Source organism: Trachypithecus francoisi, unplaced genomic scaffold (assembly GCF_009764315.1).
Source record: "Trachypithecus francoisi isolate TF-2019V2 unplaced genomic scaffold, Tfra_2.0 Lachesis_group0, whole genome shotgun sequence".
NCBI classification, from domain to species: Eukaryota; Metazoa; Chordata; class Mammalia; order Primates; family Cercopithecidae; genus Trachypithecus; species Trachypithecus francoisi.
The window spans coordinates 136,818,736-136,846,055 of record NW_022681453.1 but is presented as its reverse complement, the minus strand read 5'-3'; the positions used below and the strand labels follow the sequence as shown (position 1 = coordinate 136,846,055).

The following is a 27,320-nucleotide window of genomic DNA, read 5'->3' as shown; positions in this document are numbered from 1 at the left end:
TCTTCAAAGCTAGTGATGTACCATCTTCTCCATTTTCTCCCTCTGTCTCTCTACTGTGCCAGCACGTGCCTCTGCTTTGCATCTTTTTCTCTCTCACCCCTAATTCCCTCTTATAAGCACTCCTCTGATGATATTGGATCCACCTAGATAATCCAGAATAATCTTTCCCATCTCAAGATCCTTAAGTTAATCACGTCTGCAAAATGCCTTTTGCCCCATAAGGTAACATACTCACAGGTTCCAGGAATTAGGACATGGGTATCTTTGGGAACCAAATTATTTAGCCCACCACAGGACTTTCACCAGGCTAAGGGGACAAAAGTTTGATTAGAGCCCATTAATAATGATAAATCTCCCAAATTTTTGGGCCATGAACACAAGCGCCTGCCCTAAGAAAAAGGGCAAATAGGAAGTAAAATCGTCTTTGCACAGTCTTGCAGTCACCTGGTTAACTCAGAAAATTCTGTTTCTGGAGGTAAATATAGATTAATAGTTTACCCAAGCAAGGAGAAATGACTTATGTTTTCTGGAGAGAGGTAACAATCTCCAAGTTATCAAGTTATTTCTTCAAACAACTTTTTAAATGAAATGCCCTACCCATATTCAAAGACAATAAAGCGGGCCGGGCGCGGTGGCTCAAGCCTGTAATCCCAGCACTTTGGGAGGCCGAGACGGGTGGATCACGAGGTCAGGAGATCGAGACCATCCTGGCTAACACGGTGAAACCCCGTCTCTACTAAAAATTACAAAAAACTAGCCGGGCGAGGTGGCGGGCGCCTGTAGTCCCAGCTACTCGGGAGGCTGAGGCAGGAGAATGGCGTAAACCCGGGAGGCGGAGCTTGCAGTGAGCTGAGATCCGGCCACTGCACTCCAGTCCGGGAGACAGAGCGAGACTCCGCCTCAAAAAAAAAAAAAAAAAAAAAAAAAAAAACAAAGACAATAAAGCATGTGAATAGACAACATAAATGGGAAGTTGCAGGAAAAAATGTACACCAGAAACAAAAATAGAAAGGATCCTAACGATGGAATTATCTAACACAGATTTCAAAGTAGCTATGCTTATTATGAACAGGAGATAAAAGACAAAATTGAAAAATTTGTCTGTGACCTGAAAGCTATAAAAACTTCCTGGCAAATTGGAAAATAAAAAATAAAAAAATAAAAATTTTAAAACTCAGAAGTTTTAAAATGCAAATTACCAACTAAACAGATTAGTATAAAATCAGATTAGACACAGCTGAATAGGGAATTAGTGAATCAAAAAGCTAGTTGAGGCAGGATGTGGTAGTTCATGCCTGTAATCCCAGAACTTTGGGAGGCTGAGGCAAGAGGATTGCTTAAGCCCAAGAGTTTAAGACCAGACTGGCAACATGGCAAAACCACATCTCTACAAAAAAACACAAAAAATTAGCCTGGCATGCTGGCACGTGCCTGTAGTCCCAGCTATGAGGATGCTGACAGGTGGGAGGATCACCTGAGCCCAGGTGGTTGAGGCTGCAGTGAGCCAAGATCTCCAGCCTGGGTAATCCAGCCTAACAACTCACTGCCCTCCAGCCTCGGCAACAAAGTGAGACCCTGTCTCAAAAAAAAAAAAAAAGAAAGAAAGAAAATAAAAAGCTAGTTGAAATAAAATATCCAGAATGCAGCACAGAGGAAAAAAGAATGAAACACACAAAAGAAAAGCTAAAGAAAATAGTAAGGAAGTCTGGCATGTGATTAACTGGAATCCCAGAGGGACAGGAGAAAGAAAAGAAGAGAAAATCAACACTTGAAAAAATGCTGGATAAAGATTGTATCTCAAAATATTGGAAGACATCAATTCAAAGTCTGAAGATGCGGTAAGCCCCTCAGCATGATAAGTAAAAAGAAATTCACACATCGACACACTTATAAAAAATTTTAGAAAAAAAAAATACACAAAGAGAAACAGCCAAAGGAAAAAAGACAGATTATCTTCCAGGAAGAAATAATTAGGATAAAAGCTGCTGAATAATGCCTTCTAAAACAAACCCCCCAAATGTTCTCCAGAAGATTAAAAAGACTCAGAATCAACACAACATAACAACCAACCCAGCACTTTGGGAGGCTAAGGTGGGTGGATCACTAGAGGCCAAAAGTTCAAGACCAGCCCGGTCAATATGGAGAAACCCTGTCTTTAAAAAGATAATAAAATAGAAAGTCCAGGATGCAATCCAAAATTACTTGGCATATAAGGAAACAGAAAAATATGACCAAGTTTCAAATGAAAACACAATCAAAAGACACTTTACGAACGAAGATTAATACGGTGGCAAATACAAAAAATGATGCTCAACATCATTAATAATTAGGGGCAAATAATTATGTCCACAATGATGTTGCATTATAAACCCATTAAATGGCTTTTTAAAAAATTCTGACAATACCAAATGCAGTTGAGGTTGCAGAGCAACCTGTCACCAAGGCTGGAATGCAGTGGCGCAATCTTGGCTCACTGCAACCTCTGCATCCCAGGTTCAAGCGATTCTCCTGCCTCAGCCTCCTAAGTAGCTGGGACTACAGGTGTGCACCACCACATCCGGGTAATTTTTGTGTTTTTAGTAGAGATGGGGTTTCACCACATTGGCCAGACTGGTCTTGAACTCCTGGCCCCAAGTGATCCGCCTATCTCAGCTTCCCGAAGTACTGGGATTACAGGCGTGAGTCACCACACCTGGCCCAGAACTCTTAAACATTGTTAGTGGGGTTGGAAAATAGTACAGCCACTTTAGAAGACAATTTGGCAGTTTCTCAAAAAGTTAAACTAAGTATACTTACTATATGACTCAGAAATCCCACTACTGAACTACCCTAAAGAAATAAACTCAATGGATACACAAATGTTTATTATCATCTCATTTATAATTACCAAATACTGAAACTAGGACTGGAAATTCAATGTCTTTCAACTAGTGAGAGAATAAACAAACTCTGGTACGTTCATTCAATGGACTACTACTACTCAACAGTAAGAAGGAATAAACTATTGGAACTTTCAACAACAGGAATGAATTTCAAATGCATTATGTTAACTAAAAGAAGCCAGACACAAAAGTCTGCATAGTTCATAATTCCATTTATATGACATTCTGGAAAAGGCAAAACTAAAGTGATGGAGAAATATTGGCAGTTGCCAGGAGCAGGGATAGGAGGAGGTTGGGGAAGGCTATAAAAGAGCATGGGAGGATTCTTTGGGTGATAGAACTATTGCGTATCTTGATCATGGTGGTGGTAATGACCTCTATGTGTTGTGAAAACTCATAGAACTAGGCTGGGCATGGTGGCTCACGCTTGTGATCCCAAAACTTTGGGAGGCCAAGGTAGGATCCCAGGAGTCACTTGAGCCCAGGAGTTTGAGACCAGCCTGGAACATGGTGACACCCCTCTCTCTACACAAAGAAAAAAAATTAGCTGGGCATAGTGGTGTGTGTCGGTGGTCCCAGCTACTCAGGAGGCTAAGGTGAGAGGATTTCCTGAGCCCAGGAGATCAAGGTTGCAGTGAGCTATGATTAAACCACTGCACTCCAGCCCAGACAATAGAATGAGATCTGTCTAAAAAAACTCATGTCTGTAATCCAAGCATTTGGGGAGGCCAAGGCAGGAGGATCACTTGAGCCTGGGCAACATGGTGAAACCTTATCTCTACAAAAAATATAAAAATTAGCTGGGCATAGTGGTGCGCACCTGTAATCCCAGCTACTTGGAAGGCTGAAGTGGGAGGATCACTTGAGCCTGGGAGGTTGAGGCTGCAGTGAGCCATGATCATGCCACTGCTCTCTATCCTGGATGACAGAGTGGGACTGTGTCTCAAAAACAATTTTAAATATTTTTTTAAAAAATTAAAAAGTTACAGAACTAAACAAAAAAAGTAAAATTTTACTGTAAATAAATCATATCTCAATTTGAAATTTTTTAATTAAAAAGCATTAATTCTAAAATAGGGGATAAAGAAAACCAGGTAAGACAAATAGAACCTAGTGAGATGAACAAAATATATTGTCACCATCCATGCAGGCTGCCATAATAATGCATCACAGAGTGAATGGCTTACAAGCAACAGGAATTTATTTCTCACAGTTGTGGATGCTAGAAGTCTGAGATGAGGATGCCCACGTGGCCCCAGGTTCTGATGAGGGCCTTCTGGCTTACAGACTGCCGACTGTTTTTTATACCTCATATACCAGAAAGAGAGCAAGAGAGCTTCCTGGGGTTCCTTTTATCAGGGCACTAATCCCATTCATGAAAGCTTCTCCCTTATGGCCTAATCACCTCAAAGGCCCCACCTCCTAATACTGTCATGTTGGGGTAAGGATATCCACATATGAATTGGTGGGAGTCAGGGAACACAAATATTCAGTCCATTACATCAATCAGTAATTACACTATCTTAAAATGAAGTAAATGCTCCAATTAAGGCAAAACTTTCTAATTGGAAATAACATTCAATGACACACATCTTCTCCTCCTGTTCTTCATTCTGACCCTTCAGCTTCTTGCAGAGAGAGGTGGGACTGTGAGAACCTCCGAGCAGGACTGCTAGAGGCCGGGCGCAGTGGCTCGCGCCTGTAATCCCAACACCTTGGGAAGCGGAGGAGGATGGATCACTTGAAGTCAGGAGTTCAAGACCAGCCTGGGCAACATAGTGAAACCCCATCTTTACAAAAAACATACTAAAAATACAGAAATTAGCTGGGTGTGATGGCATGTACCTATAGTCCCAGCTGCTCGGGAGGCTGAGGCAAGAGAATCGCTTGGACCCAAGAGGTGGAGGTTGCAGTGAGCTGAGATCACAACACTGCACTCCAGCCTGGGCAACAGAGTGAGACTCTGCCTCAATAAATAAATAAATAAATAAATAAATAAATAAATAAATTTAGTGTAGCCTAAAGGTACAGTGTTTATAAAGTCAACAGCAGAGTACAGTAATGTCCTGGGACTTCACACTCACCACTCACTCACTGACTCACTCAGAGTGATTTCCAGTGCCGCAAGCTCCATTATGTTAAGTGCCCCATACAGGTGTGCAATTTTTTATATTTTTTATTGCATTTTTACTGCCGCTTTTCTGTTTAAATGTGTTTTTATACACAAATGCCATTGTGTTTGAATTGCCTGCAGTAATCAGTACAGTAACGTGTTGTACATGTTTATAGTGGCTGTGGTTTGGATATTTGTCCCCTCTAAGCCTCAGGTTGAAATTTGATCCCCAGGCCCGGCGCGGTGGCTCAAGCCTGTAATCCCAGCACTTTGGGAGGCCGAGACGGGCGGATCACGAGGTCAGGAGATCGAGACCATCCTGCCTAACACGGTGAAACCCCGTCTCTACTAAAAATACAAAAAACTAGCTGGGCGAGGTGGCGGGCGCCTGTAGTCCCAGCTACTCGGGAGGCTGAGGCAGGAGAATGGTGTAAACCCGGGAGGCGGAGCGTGCAGTGAGCTGAGATCCGGCCACTGCACTGCAGTCCGGGCGACAGAGCGAGACTCCGCCTCAAAAAAAAAAAAAAGAAAGAAATTTGATCCCTAGTGTTGGAGGTGAAGCCTAATGAGAGGCATTTGGGCCCTGGTGGGGTGAATCCCTCATGAAAGGCTTGGTGCCAGCCTCGCAGTAATGAGTGAGTTCTCACTCTGTGATTTTCCTTGAGATCTACCTGTTAAAAAGAGCTTGCCTTAGGCCGGGCGCGGTGGCTCAAGCCTGTAATCCCAGCACTTTGGGAGGCCGAGACGGGCGGATCACGAGGTCAGGAAATCAAGACCATCCTGGCTAACACGGTGAAACCCCGTCTCTACTAAAAAATACAAAAAACTAGCCGGGCGAGGTGGCGGGCGCCTGTAGTCCCAGCTACTCGGGAGGCTGAGGCAGGAGAATGGCGTAAACCCGGGAGGCGGAGCTTGCAGTGAGCTGAGATCCGGCCACTGCACTCCAGTTTGGGCGACAGAGTGAGACTCCGTCTCAAAAAAGGAAAAAAAAAAAAAAAAAAAGAGCCTGCCGCCTTGCCCTCCCACTCTCTTGCTGCTTCTCTATTGTCATATGATCTCTGCCCATGACAGCTCCCCTTCTTTTTCTGCCATGAGTGGAAGCAGCCTGAGGCCGTCACCAGAAGCAGATGCTGGCACCATGCTTCAAGCCTGCAGAACCATGAGGCAAGTAAACTTCTTTTCAAAAATTACTGAGCCTTAGGTGGTGTTCCTTTATAACAACACAATCAGACAAAGACAGTAACCTAGGAGCCGTAGGCTATGCCATATAGCCTAAGTGTGTATAAGTTATGCCATCTTTATTTGTGTTAGTACACTCTGTGATGTTTGCACAATGATGAAATGGCCTCAACCACACATTTCTCAGAAAATATTCCCATCGTTAAGTTTTGTATGACTATTTTCTTCAAGCACTTCATGCATTTATCTCATCTATTCCCCCACGACAACCCTATTCGATGTTTTTATTATTCTCATTTTGTAGATGTTGAAACTCAAACTCAAATATCTTCAGTAACTTGCCCAGTCACGAAGTCAGGGGAAGAAATGTGATCTTCACTCGGAAAGTCTGACCGGTCTGTGCTCATAATCACTACCCTACACTGCCCCCTTGTGGCCAGAATGAGTCAGTAGAAACAGCTGAAAGTGATCACAGGCTGAAGCTGTCATATGCAATGAGTACTGGCTTGGGAGTGGGATTTTCCTAAACTTCAGTCCTCACTGCGTCATCGCAACTGGAGACTGAGATATTAACCAAACCAGCTTCCACACTCCACCAAGGCCCACAGGCCGCTGGAGCTGGATGGCATGCTTGCAGAGGTGAGCAAACATCCCAATGGTCTGGGACAGGCCCAGTTTAGGTCTCTTTTCCCTGTGTCCTTTCCAGTTTATCATTTGTCCAAGATTGTCCATTTTGTGACAAAGTTTTTATTTATTTTTTATTTCTGAGACGGAGTCTCACTCTGTCACCCAGGCTGGAATGCAGCGGCTCAATCTTAGCTCACTGCAACCTCCGCCCCCCCGGGTTCAAGTGAGTCTCCTGCCTCAGGCTCCTGTGTAGCTAGGATTACAGGCACGTGCCACCAGGCCTGGCTAATTTTTTTGTGTATTTTTAGTAGAGAAGGGGTTTTGCCATGTTGGCCAGGCTGGTCTTGAACTCCTGACCTCAAGTGATTCGCCTGCCTTGGCCTCCCAAAGTGCTGGGATTACAGGCGCGAGCCACCATGCCCAGCCCAAAATATTATTTAATCGCTGCATTAAAATAAGTCAGGCTGGGTTTGGTAAGCGTCCACTGTGTCCACCCCACTCGGGCCATTATCTCTTCTGGTCATGGCATGTGACACACACGTGCAGTAAAAGGAACTCTCACTTAGACATGCTTAGTGAAAGATGATCAGCAGTAATCATATCTGCTTGCTCTGCTCTTTCCAAATGCAGAAGCTTAACCAATACCTCCATTTCAAAGACAGCATTCAGGGCACTTGCTAAAATTATAGAATGTGCTGGGACATGAGGCCCAGAGACAGTCAGTTCCTATTTGTCTTGGATGCTGATAAAAGCAATCCCAGCTGCTGCTCCTGCTAGCAACGTGAGTACCAACCAGATGCACAGTGACAATTAACCGCGGCACGTGAAATACAAAAAGCTGGACAGTCAGTTGCTGGGGTAGGTGGGAAATTACAGGTAAGAAGGAAGCTGAGAAATCCTTCCATTGAGAACACAGAGTACTCTGCTTTTGCTGCACTGGCTTTATCATTTCTCTATGTAATGTAAATCTGCAACTACTGATTCAATTATTTGACAATGATTTTGCATTTTGCAATAAAGCTTTTGGTTGCAACAAAGCTTTTGGTAGCAATGAGCTCAAATAAATGAAAATCAAGGTTAATAGAAAATTAGGTGTTAAATCTGTTTCTCGAGAAAGTTGGTGATGACTGTGGAACTTGCACAAATTGTCTATAAGCTTTTACTTTCCATGTGGGTGCTGTGGTGATTCACTGATCCTCCCACCTCCCACATTCCCCAAAAGAGATAGAAATCTGCTGAGGAAGCCTCAATGTCCACTCCAAAAATAAGTAGGTATTTTAAGAAGACTGTGCCCTAAAATGACAGTTTAAAATGTGCAGTTACAGAACACGCATTTACAGATCACACCAGGAAGGTGACTTTCTATTTAATGACTGTTCTTTCAAATGAATTTTGCTCACTTTTTATTTGAAGTTTGGTACTAATCATCAGATTTCAGAAATTTTTGAGCCTTTGAAAAACTACTGTGTAAATCAACCTGTGCCCCTACTCATTTTTATAAAATGCTTATTTTAAATTTTGATTTGTTTTTGCTTAAAACTCATTGAAACCATTTAATCAAAATATTCAGTGAATGGAGCACCCAAAAACTTCCATTTTTGAAGCTTTCAGTAAAACACAATGATCACCAAATTGGAGAAACTTGTTCATCATTTTCCCCATCTGCCCACTTGCTACTTGCTTTCAATTCTCCATGGCCTCCCAGAGCTCCCAGTGCATGAAACCCCAGTTGGCCACAGCTTTACTGCCTATTTCCACCCTTGTCTCACTTCCCCACTTAACTTATTTAAGGAGTAAGTTTTGAGATCTGTTGCACATCAGGGTGATTATAGTCAATAATAATGTATATTTCAAAATGACTAAGAGGGTAAATTTCAAATGTCTCATCAGAAAAAATAAGTGAGATGACAGATATATTAATTAGCTTGATTTAATTATTCCAGATGGTATACGTATATCAAAACATCACAGTGTATCCCTTAAATGTATGCAATATAATTTATTTAAAATAATATTAATTTTTTAAAAAATTGTTCTTAAAGGTGTCTAGGGACTATTCCAGGCCAAGCAACTTGTTTTGCAATATAGAATTAAGTTGGAAAAGTTAGAAAATATTCACATGATGATACTGTGATCAGATGAGCCATTTAAACATTTCTAAAAGACTTGTGTTTTTGCCTGGTGCAGTGGCTCATGTCTGTAGTCCCAGCACTTTGAGAGGCCGAGGAGGGTGGATCACTTGAGGTCAAGAGTTTGAGACCAGCTTGGCCAACTTGGTGGAACCCCATCTCTACTAAAAATAGAAAAATTAGCACTATGTAGAATTGATATGAGAAATCCCTACCTTAATATGGCAGATGATAGTTACATACTTAAAATAGGGTTTCTCCTCTTCTGTTGCCTATATATTATCTAGTACCAAGTGCCTTGAATATTTTATGTTGATGGTCAAAATTTGAAATTTTAAAAGATGACTTGTCAAAGTTATAAAAAAGGAAAGAAAAGGGTATATGTGAGCCCTTCACTCAAAGCAGTTGTATCAGGGACTTCTCTCTTGTCTTATCTCCCCACTTGCTACGACACAATACCTTATGAAATGGGGGTCATCAATTTGGTCAGTCAATCTTCTGTCTGGAATTTGCCTGTTTCTGGTCTTTTATGCAGCACTCTCAACTCATCTGCCATTTATCCTTGCAGCCTAAGTAACATTCGTTTTTATCTTGGGAAAGAGTCTACTGTTCTATCATTAAGTAAGAGGTGTACACTCATTTTCTTGAAGCTTCCTTTAATCAGGTTAAGACAGTCTCTCGTTTATTACTCTGCAGGAAATTATCTAATTTTGAGTGAAAGAGCTTTTCTTTTCTTTTTCTTTTCATGGTCGAACTGTGTTTAGTGATAAACTATGAAGGAGAGTGCAGTTCCTAGCCTAACCCCCATCTCTGCTTGGGCATTAAGAATGATCACATATTGACTGGGTGCGGTGGCTCACGCCTGTAATGCCAGCACTTTGGGAGGCCAAGGTGGGTGGATCACAAGGTCAGGAGTTTGAGACCAGCCTGGCCAATATGGTGAAACCCCATCTCTACTAAAAATACAAAAATTAGCTGGGCGTGGTGGCGTGGTGGCATGTGCCTGTAGTCCCAGCTGCTCAGGAGGCTGAGGCAGAAGAATCACTTCAACCCGGGAGGCAGAGGTTGCAGTGAGCTGAGATTGCGCCACTGCACTCCAGCCTGGGCAACAGAGCAAGACTTCATCTCAAAAAAAAAAAAAAAAAGATCGCGTATTAAAAACTGTAGTGCAACAACAGCTGACATGTTTGGAGCACTGCTGCATGCCAGAAAATATTCTAAGGGCTCTAGATATATTAATTCATTTGATCCTCCTGACAACCCCATGATATAGCACTACTATTCTCTAGTTTACGCATGGAGAGACCAAGGCACAGAGAAATTAGATCATGTCCCCAGGGTCACAAGAGCAAACAGCAACACCTGGATTTAAACCTGAGCTTTTTGGCTCCTGAGCTCACACTGAATCCTGTACTGCTTCTGCCGCTGAAATGGGCACATCGGGACATACCTCTGGGTTTCCAGGACTGCTGACCTTTTAAATTTCAAATCACTTTCTTCCTTCCTTTCCTATGGCAAAGAAAAATAAAGTTCCAGGAGTACTCCAAGGACAAAAAGCAAGTCATTGGATTATATTCATTCATTCATTCATTTGCTTGTTTTTCCATTGGCAATCAACGAATGACCATGCACTAAGCCTTATGTGAATATCTGGAGACAAAGAGATGAATACAACAAAGTCTTTGGCCTCAAAGAGCCAAAGAAACAGCTCATGTGCCGGGATAAAGGCTTTCAAAAGTGTTAGCAAAGGATGCTGTAGGAACGTAGAAGAGGGCATTTCATTCAGCAGGAAGCTGGGAGCCTGAAAATCATCTTTGGAAAAGATTTCCAAGTTGGGTCTGAAGGAATGAGTAGGGACACAGATTCCCCATTCCAGTTCTGGCCTCTGGAGCCCTATTCAGGGGTTGATGGGAAGAGAGGAGTGGGTGCAGAGAGGACCCAGTGCCCAGGACAGAGGTGCTCACAGGATAGACCCAGTTCTCTCTCTCCCTGCTCCATCCCTCCCTGCAGAGGGAGCCCTGGGTCCCCTGATGTCCTAGGCATCAGGATGCCCTTCACTGAAGCATCGCATCACAGTGCCAGGTATCGGGTAGGTGCTGCTCCTGCTGAAGCTGCTCTTGACCGCAGACCCAGGTAAGAACTACAGGCTCAGGGAACTCTTCCAGCCTCTGCAGAGCTCCAACAGATGCCTCTTCCAACAGCACTGTGAAATGGCGACCATACCAGTGTCCTCCAGCAATGAGGGAGTCTGCCCTGTTTTCCTCATCTCAGACTTCCATACCTTTCCAGTGCAGGGCCAGCAATGCTCTACAGGTCACCCCCTTCTGCACACAACCCCAGGAGTCCAGGGGTGACAGGCCCACAACTTCCAATGCCAAGGGAGCAAAGGACCACATTTGGGTATTGGTGGCTTTGTTCTAACACTGGAAATTTTATCTAGTCTCTGTATGAGATGTTATATATTGTTTTCTTTTTTTGAAACAGAGTCTCACTGTGTGGCCCAGGCTGAAGTGCAGTGATGCAATCGTAGCTCACTGTAGCCTCAACCTTCCCAGGCTCAAGCAACCCACCTTAATTTTTTTATATTTTTTTTTAGATGGAGTCTCACTCTGTCACCTAGGCTGGAGTGCAGTGGTGCGATCTCTGCTCACTGCAACCTTGGCCTCTAGGGTTCAAGCAATTCTTCTGCCTCAGCCTCCCTAGTAGCTGGGATTACAGGTGTCCACCACCACACTTGGCTTTTTTTTTTTTTTTTTTAGTAGAAACAGGGTCTCACCTTGTTGAACAGGCTGGTCTCGAACTTCTGACCTCAAGTGATCTGCCCGCCTCGACCTCCAAAGTGCTGGGTTTATAGGCCTGAGCCACGGCACCCGGCCTATGTTTTCTAAGAGATTATGAATGGAATCATTAACAAATATGACACTTTTATTAAAGGAAAATCATTCAGAGACTAAATGAATAAGAAATTGAATGTTATCCAGTCTTTCCATTTTAGTTTATTATTATTAGTTGTGAGAAATATTCTATTTTTAAAAATAACGTAAACAGATTATGCATATAGCATATAATAGATTGTATACATGTGTAACAGTCTCTTTGATTACTAAAGCAAAAAAATGTTATGCTTGAACATTTGGAAGTGTCGAATATATTCATATCTAATTCCAGTGATGCATAGTAGAGCACAGTCATTATAGGTGAAGCTGTAGACTTGGTCTCATGGAACCAGAGATTGGAAAAACTAAACAGTGAAAGGGAGGGCTAGCATCCAGACATGCAAATACGGAGCTTGTCACATCTATCAGCATCTGCAGCATCTTTATTAATCACACAGAGTATAACTTTGCATTCTGATTACCAATCCCATTAACCTTTCTAGAGATTTGAGCACTGCAGGTCCCAATCATGCTTAGGGCTGTGAGTTGTATTAGACCTTGTCCCGTCATCTGTCAGCTGCTGTTGAATGCACAGCGAGGGAGAAGTGAACCAGGCTGCATCAGTGTGATCCATGCCTAGAAGTGCAATGCACAGAAAGCTTTGCCCTTCTTTTCAGAGGTGTGGGTAACAGTCTCCATCCTGCCGCCATGCAGCTGAGTGACCCTGGGAGGCAGCCTTACTTCTTTGTCCATTCCCACATTGAGTTTCATCAGATCATTTGGGGAACTCTGATGCCTGGTTACCCACGGACTGTTTGGCAGAAAATAAAACTTGGAGATCATGTAACCAAATCCCTTATTTTGCAAATAAAGTGAAACTCTCAGAGGCCTGCTGGTTTCATAGCTAGGCATTCAATTCCTGCTTCCATTTTTTCCCTGCAAAATACATTGCAAATTATAATGTCTTTTTAATAAATATTTTATGGTATTTGAGGTTTTTTCTTGACTTGTTTAGTGTCTTGATTTCCTTTCACTTCAAGCCAGTCAGGACTAGTGAAATAGCACAGAAGACTTCTGTAATATTTGTTTTTCTAGAAGTTTGAAGATAGAAAATTCTTTAAGTAGTCAGTGTTTTAGATCTGTTCCTCTGGCTTGTGGCTTTAACGAATTCAGATGTTGCATTTCTTTACTCCTTGTTTAACAAGTGTAACTTATTGATTATGCTATTAGTATTTTTAGTTCAGCCAGATCTTGTTTTCTAGGAATATTTGAAAAAACTGTGGCTGCAAAGGGCTGTTTAGCTATAGAAAACGTAATGTTTTAGCATGGATTAGTGCTTCCTTAGATAATCACTCAAATTATTTTGCATGCTCTGAGAATGTTAACTTGAAAATGGAGAAAGAGTTCCAGATGTTGAGTCTACAGAGTTACGCCAGGAGCAACCTAGGATTTAAATTTTTTCCACACATATGACATAGAATAAAGAATTTGAGCATAATAACTGAGAGCTGGCAACACAACAATGTAAACAACTGCAATTACGATTTTTTCAAGAATATCTTTAGGGCTGGGTGCGGTGGCTCATGCCTGTAATCATAACACTTTGGGAGGCCGAGGCGAGTGGATCACCTGAGGTCAGAAGTTTGAGACCAGCCTGGCTAACATGACAAAAACCCATCTCTACTAAAAACACAAAAATTAGCCAGACATGGCGACACATGCCTGTAATCCCAGCACTTTGGGGAGCTGAGGTGGGTGGATCACAAGGTCAGGAGTTCAAGACCAGCCTGACCAACATGGTGAAACCTTGTCTCTACTAAAAGTACAAAAAGTTAGCCGTAATCTAACGTAAAAAAGTAGCTGTAATCCCAGCTACTGGGGAGGCTGAGGCAGAGAATTGCTTGAACTCGGGAGGCGGAGGTTGCAGTGAGCCAAGATTACACCACAGCACTCCAGTCTGAGCGAGAGAGCGAGACTCCATCTCAAAAAAAAAAAAACAAAAAACAAAAAAACCAAGGACTCACTCTCCCACCCAGGTTGGAGTGCAGTAGTGCAATCATGGCTCACAGCAACCTCAAACTCCCGGGTTCCAGTGATCCTCCTGCCTTAGCCTCCCAAGTAGCTGGGACTACAGGTATGCACCACCACACTGCCTAATTTTTAAGTTTTTGTAGAGACAGGGTTTCCCTGTGTTGCCCAGGCTGGTCTCGAACTCCTGGGCTCAAGCAATCTTCCTATCTCAGCCTCCCAAAATGTTGAGATTATAGACATGAGCCACTGCACTGGACAATTTTTTTTTTTTTTTTTTTGAGACAGTCTCACTTTGTCGCCCAGGCTGGAGTGCAATGGCAGTCTCGGCTCACTGCAAACTCTGCCTCCTGGGCTCAAGCAATTCTTCTCAGCCTCCCAAGTAGCTGGTACTACAAGCACCTGCCACCACACCTGGCTAGTTTTTGTTTTTTCAGTAGAGATGGGGTTTCACCATGTTGGCCAGGCTGGTCTCGAACTCCTGACCTCAAATGATCCACCCACCTCGGCCTCTCAAAGTGCTGGGATTACAGGCATGAGCCACTGCACCTGGCCTGGACAATGTATTTTTTAATAATAAAACAAAAACATGTTATTCTTCCCACTCTCCAAAGAAAACTGTCCAATATGCAAAAATGGAACAAAAAGCTGCAGAGAAAAGAAGAGTGTCTGTGAAGTCCTAGAAGGGAGAGTGATCAGGGACCCTCAGGGTGAGCTGCATGCCTAGAGGGTAGAATTCTAATAGGAAGAGAATGGAATGAGTCTGGAGAGGGGAGCAGGAGAAAATGATGACATTGTCTGCTGGTTTCATGGAGGGTTTACTCCCAAAGCTGAGCAAAGGTGGTTTATTATCTGAAATTACTTAATTCTGGCCATTATTGCCCCAGCAATTAGCAAAAAGTTTGGCTCATTATGGGTTCCCAGTTGCATAGATCTGGGGTAAATGAATGATTGAATCAATAACTGTTATATTATTATATAAGCCGTAAGCCGTAGGTCTTACATTTTTTAAATCACAACATTAATCATCCTCTCTTTACAATGATTATCTTCTGGAGCCCACATTAGATTGGCATGAATGATGAGAACCATGCACAGTTCAACGACTCATAAAAAACAGCACTGACCTGATGTGACCGAGGAGAGTTCCCCGAGCGTGTGGGCCATCTGAGCAGGCTCAGAGGCAGGTGTAGTCAGAGGTTTTTCAGACCTCGACAACCTTTGCTCTCCCTTGCAGCCTGACCCCCATATGAAATTTTTTAGAGACCTTGTCCCATCACCTGTCAGCTGCTGTTGAAGGCACAGCGAGGGAGAAATGAACCAGGCTTCATCAGTGTGATCCATGCCTAGAAGTACAATGCACAGAAGGCTTTGCCCTTCTTTTCAGAGGTGCAGGTACCAGTCTCCATCCTGCCCCCATGCAGCTGAGTGACCCTGGGAGGAAGCCTCACTTTTTCATCTGTTCCCACATGAAGTTTTATCAGATCATTTGGGGAACTCTGTTGCCTGGTCATCCACGGACTATTTGGCAGAAAATAAAACTTGGAGATCATGTAACCAAATCCCTTATTTTGCAAATAAAGTGAAACTCTCGGAGGCCTACCAGTTTCATTTTAAATTCTGACAAAATATGCAACGTTTATAAATATATCATTGCCATTGTCTGGAATTGAACTTGACTATGGCCGTCTTTCTTTCTTTTCCTTCTTCCTCCCTTCCTCTTTTTTTTTTCTTTTGAGACAGACTCTCGCTCTGTCACCCAGGCTGCAACCTCTGTCTCCCAGATTCAAGCTATTTTGTGCCTTAGCCACCCAAGTATCTAGGATTACAGGCACATGCCACTACACCCGGCTAATTTTTGTATTTTTCACAGAGACGGGGCTTCATCACGTTGGCCAGGCTGGTCTCAAACTCCTGGCCTCAAATGATGCACCTGCCTCGGCTTCCCAAATTGCTGAGATTATAGGCGTGAGCCACTGTGCCTGCTCCCTTCCTTCCTTCCTTTCTTCCTTCCTTCCTTACTCATTTCCTTTTTCTTTTCTTCCTTCCTTTTTTCTTTTCTTCTTTCTTTCCGGGTCCTGCTTTATTAAAGAATACTTCTTAAATACAATAGGGCAATGGATTAATTCTTGTTTTGTGTTTCTAGTTTTGTTTTTTTTTTAACTGGGTAGTAAGATGATTTTAATATTTCTGAAACTTTGACCACTGAAAAGCAGGACACAGGTAAGTTTTCTAAAACTTCCTTCTTTGACAATAAATGAGATATTGGAGTGCATCTTTGGGATAGACTTTTACTAGTTCTGAGAGTGATCTCTTTAATGAGTCTTATATGACATGCAACAGTGACTCACTGAAGAATTTTTTATACACAAAAATAGTGGACATGGATATACATACCTATTTTAAAAACTATAAGATTATATGAAAATAAGAACTAAAAAAAAAAAAACTGTATAGAGTTTAGTAGAGACTTACAAAAAAAAAAAAAAAAAGGCAGCTCCTAGAGTTTTTAAAATAAATGAGTGGGGCCAGGAGCAGTGGCTCACACCTGTAAACTCAGCACTTTGGGAGGCCAAGGCAGGTAGATCACTTGAGGCCAGGAGTTTGAGAACAGCTTGGCCAATGTGGCAAAATGCTGTCTCTACTAAGAATACAAAACTTAGCTGGGCGTGGTGGCACATGCCTGTAATCTCAGCTACTCAGGAGGCTGAGCCAGGAGAATCACTTGAGCCCAGGGGTCAGAGGTTGCAGTGAGCCGAGAACGTGCCATTGCACTCCATCGTGGGCAACGGAGCAAGACTCCATATCCAAAATAAATAAATAAATAAAATAAATGAGTAGGAAAGAAATGCCATGCATATTAAAATAAAACAGAAAGAAAGAAGTTGGTAGGGAGTTGAAGAAAGGGGAAAAATTATTAAGCAAGAAAAAAAGGATACTTCATAACAGGTAAGATCCACAGTGGAGATATAAAGAATACAAATCTTTCTTTTATTTTTATTTTTTTCCTTCTTTGAGACAGAGTCTCACTCTGTCACCCAGGCTGAAGTGCAGTGGCACGATCTCAGCTCACTGTAACATCCGTCTCCCAAGATCAAGTGATTCTCCTGCCTCAGCCTCCTTAGTAGCTGGGACTACAGGCGCCCGCCACCACACCTGGCTAATTTTAATTTTTCTAAGGAATACAAATCTTTATTCAACAAATAACAATAGTATCTAAACATGTGACCTATAGGTAATATAACAAAAGATCAGAGAAAGATAACAGCAAGAGATTTTAATTCACTTCTATTAGACCTCAAAAATCAAATATACAAAAATAATAACATATATTGTTTGAATACAATAATTTGGCCTAATTATATATACTTATTAGGAAACCCTGTTCCCTAATAAGTAGAACATAACTTTTTTTCAAATGCTTATGTATTGTAATAGTCCCCAAATTCAACCATGTTTTATACCCCAATGAAAACTTCAACAAAGTCCAAAATTCAGAAGGAATATGGACCACACTGACAAGGCAATGAAAATAAAAATGAATAGCAATTCTTGACACTGATAAAAAGCACCCTTAAACAACACTTGGCCAAAGAGTAACTACAAACTACAGCAGTATATCACCTAGACATCATAAAGATAACTCTAATTTGTAGTAATTTATAGTAAATTTATCACACATATTACTGAACAAGAGTGAACCAAGATATGTGAATTAGTACTTCATCTCAAGAAGTTTTAAAATAGTAAATAAAATCTGAGAAAATCAGAAGGAAAGTAATAGAGCAGAAATAAAAATTTGAAAAATAATATAGAATCAAAAATAATTTAAATGTTATCACTGATCAAACTTATTATGTAATAAGGAATTAAACTTACCCAAAGAGAGGTCTGGCCTTTGCCCTCTGCTCCTAGAAAGTGACCTCTAAACTCTTAGAATGTCCTGACTAGTTAAGAGTATCTTTGTTGGGCCGGGTGCAGTGGTTTGTGCCTATAATCCCAACTACTCAAGAGGCTGAGGCAGGAGATCATGTGAGGCTTGGAGTTGGAGACCAGCCAGAGCAACATAGGAAGTGAGATGCTATCTCTTTTAAGAGAAACAGGAAGGAAAGAAGGAAGGAAGGAACGAAGGAAGGAAAGGAAGGAAGGAAGGAAGGAAGGAAGGAAGGAAGGAAGGAAGGAAGGAGAAAGAAAGGGAAGGAAAGGAAAGGAAGGAAGGAAGGAAGGAAGGAAGGGAGAGAGAGAGAGAGAGAGAGAGGGAGGGAGGGAGGGAGAGAGAGAGAGAAAGAAAAGAAAGAAAAGAAAAGGAAAAGAAAAGAAAAAAGGAAAAGAAAAAAGAAAAGAAAAGAAAAAAAGAAAAGAAAAGAAAGAAGAGAGAAAAGAAAAGAAAGAAAAGAGAAAAGAAAAGAGAGAGTATCTTTGTTTATCTGGGGGACTTGACCATGCCAGATAGTCTCACACTAATTTGTGATGAAATCTTTAGACCACACAGTACCTGCTCTATATCTGGAGGAGCAGGGGACTAAAAGTCAGCCACATGAACAGTCAAACATGTCTACATAACCCGGCCCCAGCAAAACTCTGGACACCAAGGCTCAGGCGAGCTTCTCTTGTTGGGCATGCTTCATGCATATGTTGCAGGGATCACACACTGTTGCAGGGATGCCCTACATCGAGCTGCCCTACATCGAGCGGGCACCACCAGGCAAGAGAAAACTCAGTTTGAACTGGCTAGTTTAAGATGGCTATTCCAGATGGTGACAGCTTGGGGGCACTGACTCTGTGGCCATGGGCAGGTGCTGGGTCCCATGAGAGCATGGTGATCCCAGACTCGAGCCAGGATCCACTAGCAGTTGGTGATGTGCGGCAGGGCCGGGGAGTGGAGCTGGGGAGAGGATCCTATTTTCAGGTATAGAAGTTATGAAAAGGTTAAGGCCTGCCAGGAAAGACTAACCCCAGCTGAGTGGGTCTGAGATCCCCTCTAGTATTTTCTGGCTTCCACTTGGCTGAACATGAATGAAACCTGCCAAGGAAGACTACCTCCTTCCTAGCCTTAGAATCTAGAAAAAAAGACTTTCTGGAACTGCTATGAGAATGCTACCAAGGTCTCCCAATTGGAGGTGCTCAGCAGTAAGACACAAGTCTATGGAGAGGCTGGGTTTGTGTGGGACCCCACTAGGATGGGGTCTTCCTGGAGGTTGCTGGATAGTGGTATGTCTGATGTAAATAGATGTTTTCCACAATGTCTTCAAGTGTCAGGAAATGCCAAGGTTCTCCGTTCGCTGAAGACTCCACCCAGAACCTGACAAATGAGCTTAGTGTACCTTACTCCAGGCTCACACCACCTCCCAATGCTTCTCCAGCTCCCGTTAGCCAGTAGCCTTCTGTTTAACTGTCCCTGCTTCCCACCATCCCGATTCCAGCAATCTCTGCCAGTGTTGCTAACCACTTGCAACTCCAAGGACCACAAATCTCACTGAACACCATTCCACTTGGAGACATTATAGGGCAGATTTTCCCAACCTTGCTTACAGTCATAAGCAGGCTTACTATGAAGAAAATGCTTGAGACTGCAGTGTCCCCACTGCCTCAGCACCACTGGAAGGAGCCCTGCAAATGTGGTCACATGTACATCTATTTCGTAAATTTTTAAAGAGAACCTATGAACCCATGTAAATCAGTTCAGGTATCTCAAAATCTGCATTCAATCCAATTTATGGAAATGTCTCTGTTAATCTTTTTGAGACAGGGCCTCACTTCCTCACCCAGGCTGGAGTACACAGGGGCTCAATCACAGCTCACTGCAGCCTCCAACTCCTGGGCTCAGGTGATTCTCCCACCTCAGCCTCCTCTGTGTAGCTGACGTACCCTAAGAGTATGCCATCACGCCCTGCCAATTTTCTGTATCTTTCGAAGAGATGGGGTTTTACCATGATGCCCAGGCTGGTGCTGAACTCCTGAGCTCAAGCAATCGTTTTGCCTCTGCCTCCCAAAGTGCTGGGATTATCGGTGAGCCAATATGACAGCCAAAAGTATTTTTCAGTAGGCAATGAGAATCATTCAATCAGTTTAGGATGAAGCCACCAGCAATAATATATAAAAAAAAAAATATGGCCAGGCCTGTAATGCTGGCATTCTGGGGCAGGTCACATAAGGCCAGGAGTTGGAGACCAGCCTGGCAAAACCATCTCTACTACAAATGCAAAAATTAGCCAGGTGTGGCGATGCACACCTGAAATGCCAGCTACGCTGGAGTCTGAGTCACAAGAATCGCCTGAACCCAGGAGGCAGAGGTTGCAGTGAACTGAGATGACACCACTGTACTCCAGCCTTAACAGGGAAAGACTCTCCCCTCTGCCCCAACCCCAGCAAAGACAAATACGGAGAGCATTTTTTTTTATACATACATGCAACCCTCTCCTCTCCCAGAACCTGTAGGCAAAGCTCACAAGAGGGGCAATTAATGTCTCTCGATGTGAGGAAGGGCCATCGCCTCTTCAGGGCTTCCAGGAATAGTTCACCTAAGTGACAGGAACATTCTCAAAAATAAAAACCTACGCTCTATAGAACTTACCCACACAAATGGTAATTAAAGTCAAGATTATCAGGGCCTCAGAAAAATATTCCTGAGGTTACCACCTAAATATGTGCAACAGCTTACATGTATTTTCAGGGAACAGATGTTCTCTACACAGAAAGCAAGCTCAGGGAAACGCTCAAGTGAAAAGCAATGTACTTTATCTACAGTGGACCTTAGAAATACAATGCATTTCGAGACATGTATTTATTATATTATACTTTGGTATGCAATCCCAGGTATTCTCATCTGGAGTAAAAAACCAAACTAAATGAACACAACTTTTAGAAACTGATGTTTATTTTCCATCAACCATTTTTCCATGTTGCTTAAGAGCCCGTGCAAGAACAGCTTAAGACCATTCAGTGGTTGCTCCTACCCATTCAGTGGCCTGAGCAGTGGGAGCTGCAGACCAGTCTTCCGTGGCAGGCTGAGCACTCCAGTCTTCTGTTAAGAAAATACCAAAAAAAGCCATCAGCTCTGTCCTCAAAGTAGTATTTTTCCTTACCCCACTCCCAACAGCAGTCTATCAGATGCTGTAGCACACTAGGATGAAAACCTCTTAAAGCTACTATAAAAGCCACAGAGATCATTAAAGTTAGAATAAAACTGAGAAGTTGCAAAATATCAGCTTGATGCCCTTCTATCCTGATACATACCAGTAGGGAACTGCTGAATAGGCACAGAGGGCACCTGTACACCTTCAGACCAGTCTGCAACCTCAGGCTGAGTAGCAGTGAACTCAGGAGCTGGAGCAGTCCATTCACCCTGAAATTCCTCCTTGGTCACTGCCTTTTCAGCAGCAGCCTGCTCTTCTTTTTCAATCTGTTTATAAAAAAAAGGGGGGGGGGGGAGACTTACAGGGACTGACAAATTTTGCTTCCTAGAAGCACAGTCCAAGTTGTCCATTTTGCTTATGTAACCACAAGCCTTTGGAGAAGCTCACCTCTTCAGGATCTCTGTAGAAGTAGAGATCAGGCATGACCTCCCACGGGTGTTCACGGGAAATAGTGCCACGCATGCGCAGAACTTCCCGAGCCAGCATCCACCACATCAAACCCACTGAGTGAGCTCCCTGCCAAAAGTGGCAGATTATTAAAAAGTGACATTTGGTCAAACCCAAACAACAAGCATCTTCCTAGCTCCTACATCATCTAGGTACCAAAAGTATAGACATCTCTTAGTTTAAAAGCAACTGTAACAAGGAACATTATAATCAGGGATTTTCAACCAACCTTGTCTGCACATTGGAATCATAGGGATTGAAAAAAGCAAACAAACAAAAAAAACAAAAAAAAAAACCACACACACAGTTTTCAGGACTTCACACACTACTATATGAGATCTCTGGGAGAAATGCCTGGACACTAGCATTGGAAAAAAAAAAATCTCTAGGCAATTCTTATGCACAACTAGGGTTATAAATCAACCAATTTGAACCACACACAACCCACCTTTTTAGAATCTTACAGTAGAACCCATCAAGTTGGTGTAAAAACAGGCCAAATGCCTGAGGCCTGAGCAAGAAACATGGACAAAGGCAGAAGAAAATACACTATTTTCCAAATGTTTTCATCTCTCCATAAAGCTGTCATGCAGTAATGTTATACTTGTAGCAAGAATTACTATCAAACTCCACTCATTGGGCCAAAGACCCTTGTGGTGTTAGCGAAAAACTTGCCCCTCATGTAGCACACTACCTACACTTGCGAGTTCATCGGCCAGTCAGTGGCCTCAACTCCAAGCTCTAACAATGTGCACAGCAATGTTTTTTCTAGAGCATGCATTCGCAAACTCTAGATCATAAAATCATTACCTTGTTGTTGCATGGGATGGCAATGTCCACATAGCGCAGAGGAGAATCTGTGTTACACAGAGCAATGGTAGGTAGGTTAACATAAGATGCCTCCGTAAGAGGCTGGTGGTCAGCCCTGGGGTCAGTAACCACAAGAAGCCGTGGCTCCCGGAAGGCTGCCTGGATCTGGTTAGTGAAGGTCCCAGGAGTGAAGCGGCCAGCAATTGGAGTGGCTCCAGTGGCAGCAGCAAACTTCAGCACGGCCCTCTTTGAAGAATTTAAAAGTTAATGGTACTCCAGAGATATTTCATAGCAACTCCCCATATGCTGACACCAGTTCTGTAATCATATGAAAAAGCCTATCTAGCCGAAACCCTCAAATAACTCTTCCTCAAAAATGAAAGCAAAAAGCATTAATTCCTCCATGTTCTCTAGGTTAACTGAAAAGTACTTACAATGCCCTCACCTCTAGGCCCTCTGCTTGGAATCACTTCCCACCCCCACTTCTCTCAGGTGTCTGGTTCACTGGCTTCCTTATATCTGGAGGCTCCAGAACCACACTTGCCAGGTTCTAAGAACCAAGTGGGTGATTTTTTGAGTAAACTGAGCAGGACATTCACATGCCTCCAAGTTCCTCACATGGTTGTGAGAACACATCTAACACAGAATAATCTTGGCACCAGCAGGAAGCACTTCTGGGCACTGGCCAACTTAATCACTACTACTCCATATAAAGCAGGCACATACCCAGCTTTCCTTAACCTCTCTTACTTCTCCAGAGACTTCCCGCATACATTCAAAAAGACAGGCTTGTTTTTCTACTATTATCCCAAGCACCCAGCAACACTACCTGGCCCTATCTAGATGCTCAGTACATTTTTCTCAAGCAAGCAAGAACTGTCACTCAGTTTATTCTACAGCAATAACTAAAATTGCCTTTTTTCTACTGTGTACCAAACTGTGTGGTCCCAGTATCAAGTCAGTTTCAGGAATAACCCTCTACAAAAACACGCATGGGAACCTGTCCTGTCAACATTGAAATAAAGTCTTCACTATATGATTTTTAAATCTGTCAAAATAGTTGAGTTGAATAAAATCCTGTTAGAATTCTTAGAATTCAAGAAATCTACTAGTTTTCTCAACAGAAAAAAAAATGTTAAAATAGAGCTGTGGCAAAAAAAAAAAAAAAGTGTTACTAACCATTTCTTAAAAATACAAATTGGCCGGGCGCGGTGGCTCAAGCCTGTAATCCCAGCACTTTGGGAGGCCGAGACGGGCGGATCACGAGGTCAGGAGATCGAGACCATCCTGGCTAACACGGTGAAACCCCGTCTCTACTAAAAAAATACAAAAAATTAGCGGGCGAGATGGCGGGCGCCTGTAGTCCCAGCTACTCGGGAGGCTGAGGCGAGAGAATGGCGTAAACCCGGGAGGCGGAGCTTGCAGTGAGCTGAAATCCGGCCACTGCACTCCAGCCTGGGCGACAGAGCGAGACTCCGTCTCAACAAAAAAAAAAAAAAAAAAAAAAAAAATACAAATTAAGGTATTTTTCATTCAAGTTGGCAAAGATGGCCTCACTCTTGTCACTCAGGTTGGAATGCAGTAGACAGTCTTGGCTCCCTGCTGCCTTAACCTCCTGGGTTCAAGCAATCTTCCCACCTCAGCCTCAGCTGAGACTACAGGCATGCAACACCACACCCAGCCGGTTTTTATTTTTGGTAGAGATGTAGTCTTGCCACATTGCTCACCCTGGTCTCGAACTTCTGGGCTCAAAGCAAGCCACCAGTCTCGGCCTCACAAAGTACCCATATTACAAAAGCATGAGCCACCCACGACCAGTTTTTTTTTATTTTTTTATTTTTTTAAAGAGACAGGATCTCACTCTGTGCCCCAGGCTTGGAGCGCAGTGACAAAATCATAACTTACTGCACGCAGCCCCCAACTCCTAGACTTGACGGATCTCTCGCCTCAGACTCCCAATTAACGGGAACTATAGGGGAATGCCACCATGACTGGCTAAGATTCCTAAAAAATTTTTGCTTATGAAACTTGGATAAGACAAAGACTACTGTCCTAATCTAATAAAATCTTACTGAAAAATGTTGCAGTTGACACCAAATTTCTGTCCCAGTATTTCATCGTTTTAAGGTAGAAACTCTATGGGAAAATGTGATAAACCACTTTAATAGGATAATTTCTAGATATTTAGTGACATAAGTCTACACAGAATGAAATTATAAAGTTCAACACACTGCCAGATGCCCAGCATGTATGTTGAAAAGGTCTTACAGGCTGGGCGCAGTGGCTCACGCCTGTAATCCTAACACTTTGGGAGGCTGAGGTGGGAGGATCACTTGAGGTCAGGAGTTCAAGACCAGCCTGGCCAAATGGTGAAACCATGTCTCTATTAAAAATACAAAAACCAGCTGGGCATGGTGGCACACGCCTGTAATCCCAGCTATTCGGGAGGCCGAGGCAGGAGAATCCCTTGAACTCAGGAGGCAAAGGTTGCAATGAGCCGAGATCACACCACTGCACTCCAGGCTGGGCAAGGGGCTACAGAGCAAGAGACTGTCTTAAAAACAAAACAAAACAAAAGAGGAAAGGCCATAACAGCGATTTCTACGGCTCAGTCCAACTTAAGATCTCTGAACAGTGGAATCTGAGTTATTTCTATTTTCTTATACCTTTCTGTGTGTCTCACAATGTCTGTAAGCTTTATTTCTATAATATAAAATCTAATCACTGTCCCACAAACCTGGCCAGTATTCCTGGAGGATATAACACTGACATCAGCAGGGTTTTCAATGGCAACAATGGCACGGGCCGCCAGCAGAAGCTTCTCCCAGGTCCTCTTCAGATTTATGATGTAGATGCCTAAGTGAGGGCAGAAGGATTTGTAACACTTGACCTGGCTGTGCAAACATTCTTTTTTTTTTTTTTTTTTGAGACGGAGTCTCGCTCTGTGGCCCAGGCTGGAGTGCAGTGGCGCGATCTCGGCTCACTGCAAGCTCCGCCTCCCGGGTTTACGCCATTCTCCTGCCTCAGCCTCCCGAGTAGCTGGGACTACAGGCACCCACCATCTCGCCCGGCTAGTTTTTTTTTTTTGTATTTTTTAGTAGAGACGGGGTTTCACCGTGTAGACCAGGATGGTCTCGATCTCCTGACCTCGTGATCCACCCGTCTCGGCCTCCTTTGCAAGTTCAATGTATGTGGCAGCAAGTACTACCAAACTCCAGTCATAGAGGTAAGCTCTACTGGTGTTAGCGAAAATCCTGCCATTAATGTAGCACACTTCCGACACTCAGAAGTTCATGAGCCAAGACTGGCCTCCACCCTGAGCTTTAATAGTGTGCAGCTGAGATTCAGTTGGCTGAATCCAGCTCTCCTTTCTCCTTCCCTGTACTTACTGTCCATCAGTGGTTCTTAAGAATCCACTTCCTGACTTTCTGCCACTCTTTCCCTTTTATCATCTTCACTGATGCCAAGATTCATCCTAAATCTCCTTCACAGCATGTCACTCCCAAATCCTTGGTAGCTTTATCTTTAAAATAAGTGCCTTAGCCAACTTAATGCCTTCCCTCCTCTGGTTCTTCCAAGCTATACTGTTTATCCCCACCTCTTACCACACTTTCCACTCAAAATTCAGTTCAATAGCCTGTATAAGTACCTATGAAGTTGAAGGCACTATGGGAGCTATTAGAAACTCAGCTCATGAACCTTTCTCAAGTTCACGACCCAACTCAAGTCCCATAACGCAGGCAACTGACGTATTCTTCCCCTGGAGCAGGAATCTTTTCTCCCAATAACAATCAGAACATTTATTTAAAGTATGTTTTCAACCTAGGAGTCTGGTTTCATTTGAGGAAGAGATGATACAAAGAAATTACCCAGAACTAACCACGAGAATAAGCAAGGTCAAAATCTGTACTTACAGCTGGAGTAACAAAAAATTAAAGCAATGACTAACCATCACTTTTCCTTTTATAGATGTACTGTTCCATCTGGAAGTCAAGATTGGTGCCACCTAAGTGGGTTCCTGCTGCAAGGAACTTAAGGACATCTTCCTCCTTCATTTGCAGGACATCAAGGGCTCCGGACATTGTGAAAAGTTTCCCTTTAAGTTACGACGGGAATCTGGAATGAGAGCAATCTATTTCTTTTCATTCCAGTGAGTTAAGTGGGGTACACCCTTAAAAGCAACCAAAGACTCCATTTCCTACAGTGTCAGGAATTGAGCTTAGAGTGGCAAAGTAACCGATACATGTGTATTAGGGAATAGCGAACATCTTACTGAGGAAATGATGTGGCCTGCAGAAAACGGAATAATAAAACTAAACGAAATTAGCGAATGGAAATTCAACACTTCTCAAGATAGGAATTAAGGTACAGTTCCGGATGCGCCAAGTTAACTAGATATACAAGAGTATATTTGGAATATGGAAACTAAAGGCAAAAAATGTATGAATTGGTTTCAGATATTTACAAGCAGATTGTAGGCGGGTGCTTTGGAATTACTTCGCTGTGCCGTCACCACTTGTTTGTCTCAAAACTCAAGAACCTTAACTCCTGACCCACACGGCGCGAACGGGAAAACCCAACCTGTCCAAGTCGCCGGTGTAAATCAGAGCCTGGGCCTCGACTCACCGCCGTGGGGGGTCCGAAGGGATAGCAACACGGAATGTTGGTCCGCTTTCTGAACGCCCGCCCACACGCTGCCTAGCCCGAACCCCAGCTCCGAGCCTCCGCTGGAGGGCGACCTCCACCCGCTCCCGGGGCACTGTGGGAACCCGCCGGACGGAGCCTGGCCACGTGCAGGCCGCAGGCCTAAGGTGGGGCGCGCCGGGCGGGAGACAGACCCGGTCTGACCGGCTTTCATAACTAGTCTTCGCACCCTTCATTTGAGCAGGAAAAGCTCATTTTTCTAGCCTTGGGAGGCGCCAGGGACACCACAAGAAACTCACCCAGAACAACGCCGTATGAACCCCTCCGTAGGTAGCGCGGAAAGGACAGGCGAAGGAAATGACGTTCTTATATACTCCGTTGTCAGCCAATGGCAAAGAAAGTCGAGCGGAAGAAGGGCGGAGCCGGAGAAGAGCGCTGCCGGGACTGGG

The 27,320-nt window shown here is 43.3% G+C and overlaps 1 protein-coding gene, 1 long non-coding RNA gene and 2 other non-coding genes across 5 annotated transcripts; 1 reads left to right on the top strand and 3 right to left on the bottom strand.

The window, feature by feature from the left end:
* LOC117083916 lies at positions 1 to 23,395 on the top strand. Its single transcript, XR_004437247.1, has 3 exons — positions 1 to 12; positions 12,929 to 12,930; positions 23,293 to 23,395. It is a non-coding gene; the product is annotated as an uncharacterized LOC117083916 (long non-coding RNA).
* RPSA (ribosomal protein SA) lies at positions 20,694 to 27,320 on the bottom strand. Of its 2 annotated transcripts, none has more exons than XM_033212112.1 (7): positions 27,171 to 27,320; positions 26,177 to 26,343; positions 24,965 to 25,083; positions 22,228 to 22,473; positions 21,358 to 21,486; positions 21,071 to 21,236; positions 20,694 to 20,858 (listed from the first exon to the last, which is right to left on the bottom strand). In XM_033212112.1, exons 2-7 carry the CDS (start codon positions 26,307 to 26,309, stop codon positions 20,764 to 20,766), a joined length of 888 nt encoding a protein of 295 aa, XP_033068003.1. In that variant the 5' UTR covers positions 26,310 to 26,343; positions 27,171 to 27,320; the 3' UTR covers positions 20,694 to 20,763. The 2 variants fall into 2 exon arrangements, with proteins under 2 accessions (XP_033068003.1, XP_033068004.1); XM_033212113.1 differs by having other exon boundaries at positions 26,177 to 26,359; positions 27,171 to 27,260.
* LOC117084672 lies at positions 22,020 to 22,173 on the bottom strand. The gene has a single exon (XR_004437579.1). It is a non-coding gene; the product is annotated as a small nucleolar RNA SNORA62/SNORA6 family (small nucleolar RNA).
* LOC117084673 lies at positions 25,415 to 25,565 on the bottom strand. Its single transcript, XR_004437580.1, has one exon. It is a non-coding gene; the product is annotated as a small nucleolar RNA SNORA62/SNORA6 family (small nucleolar RNA).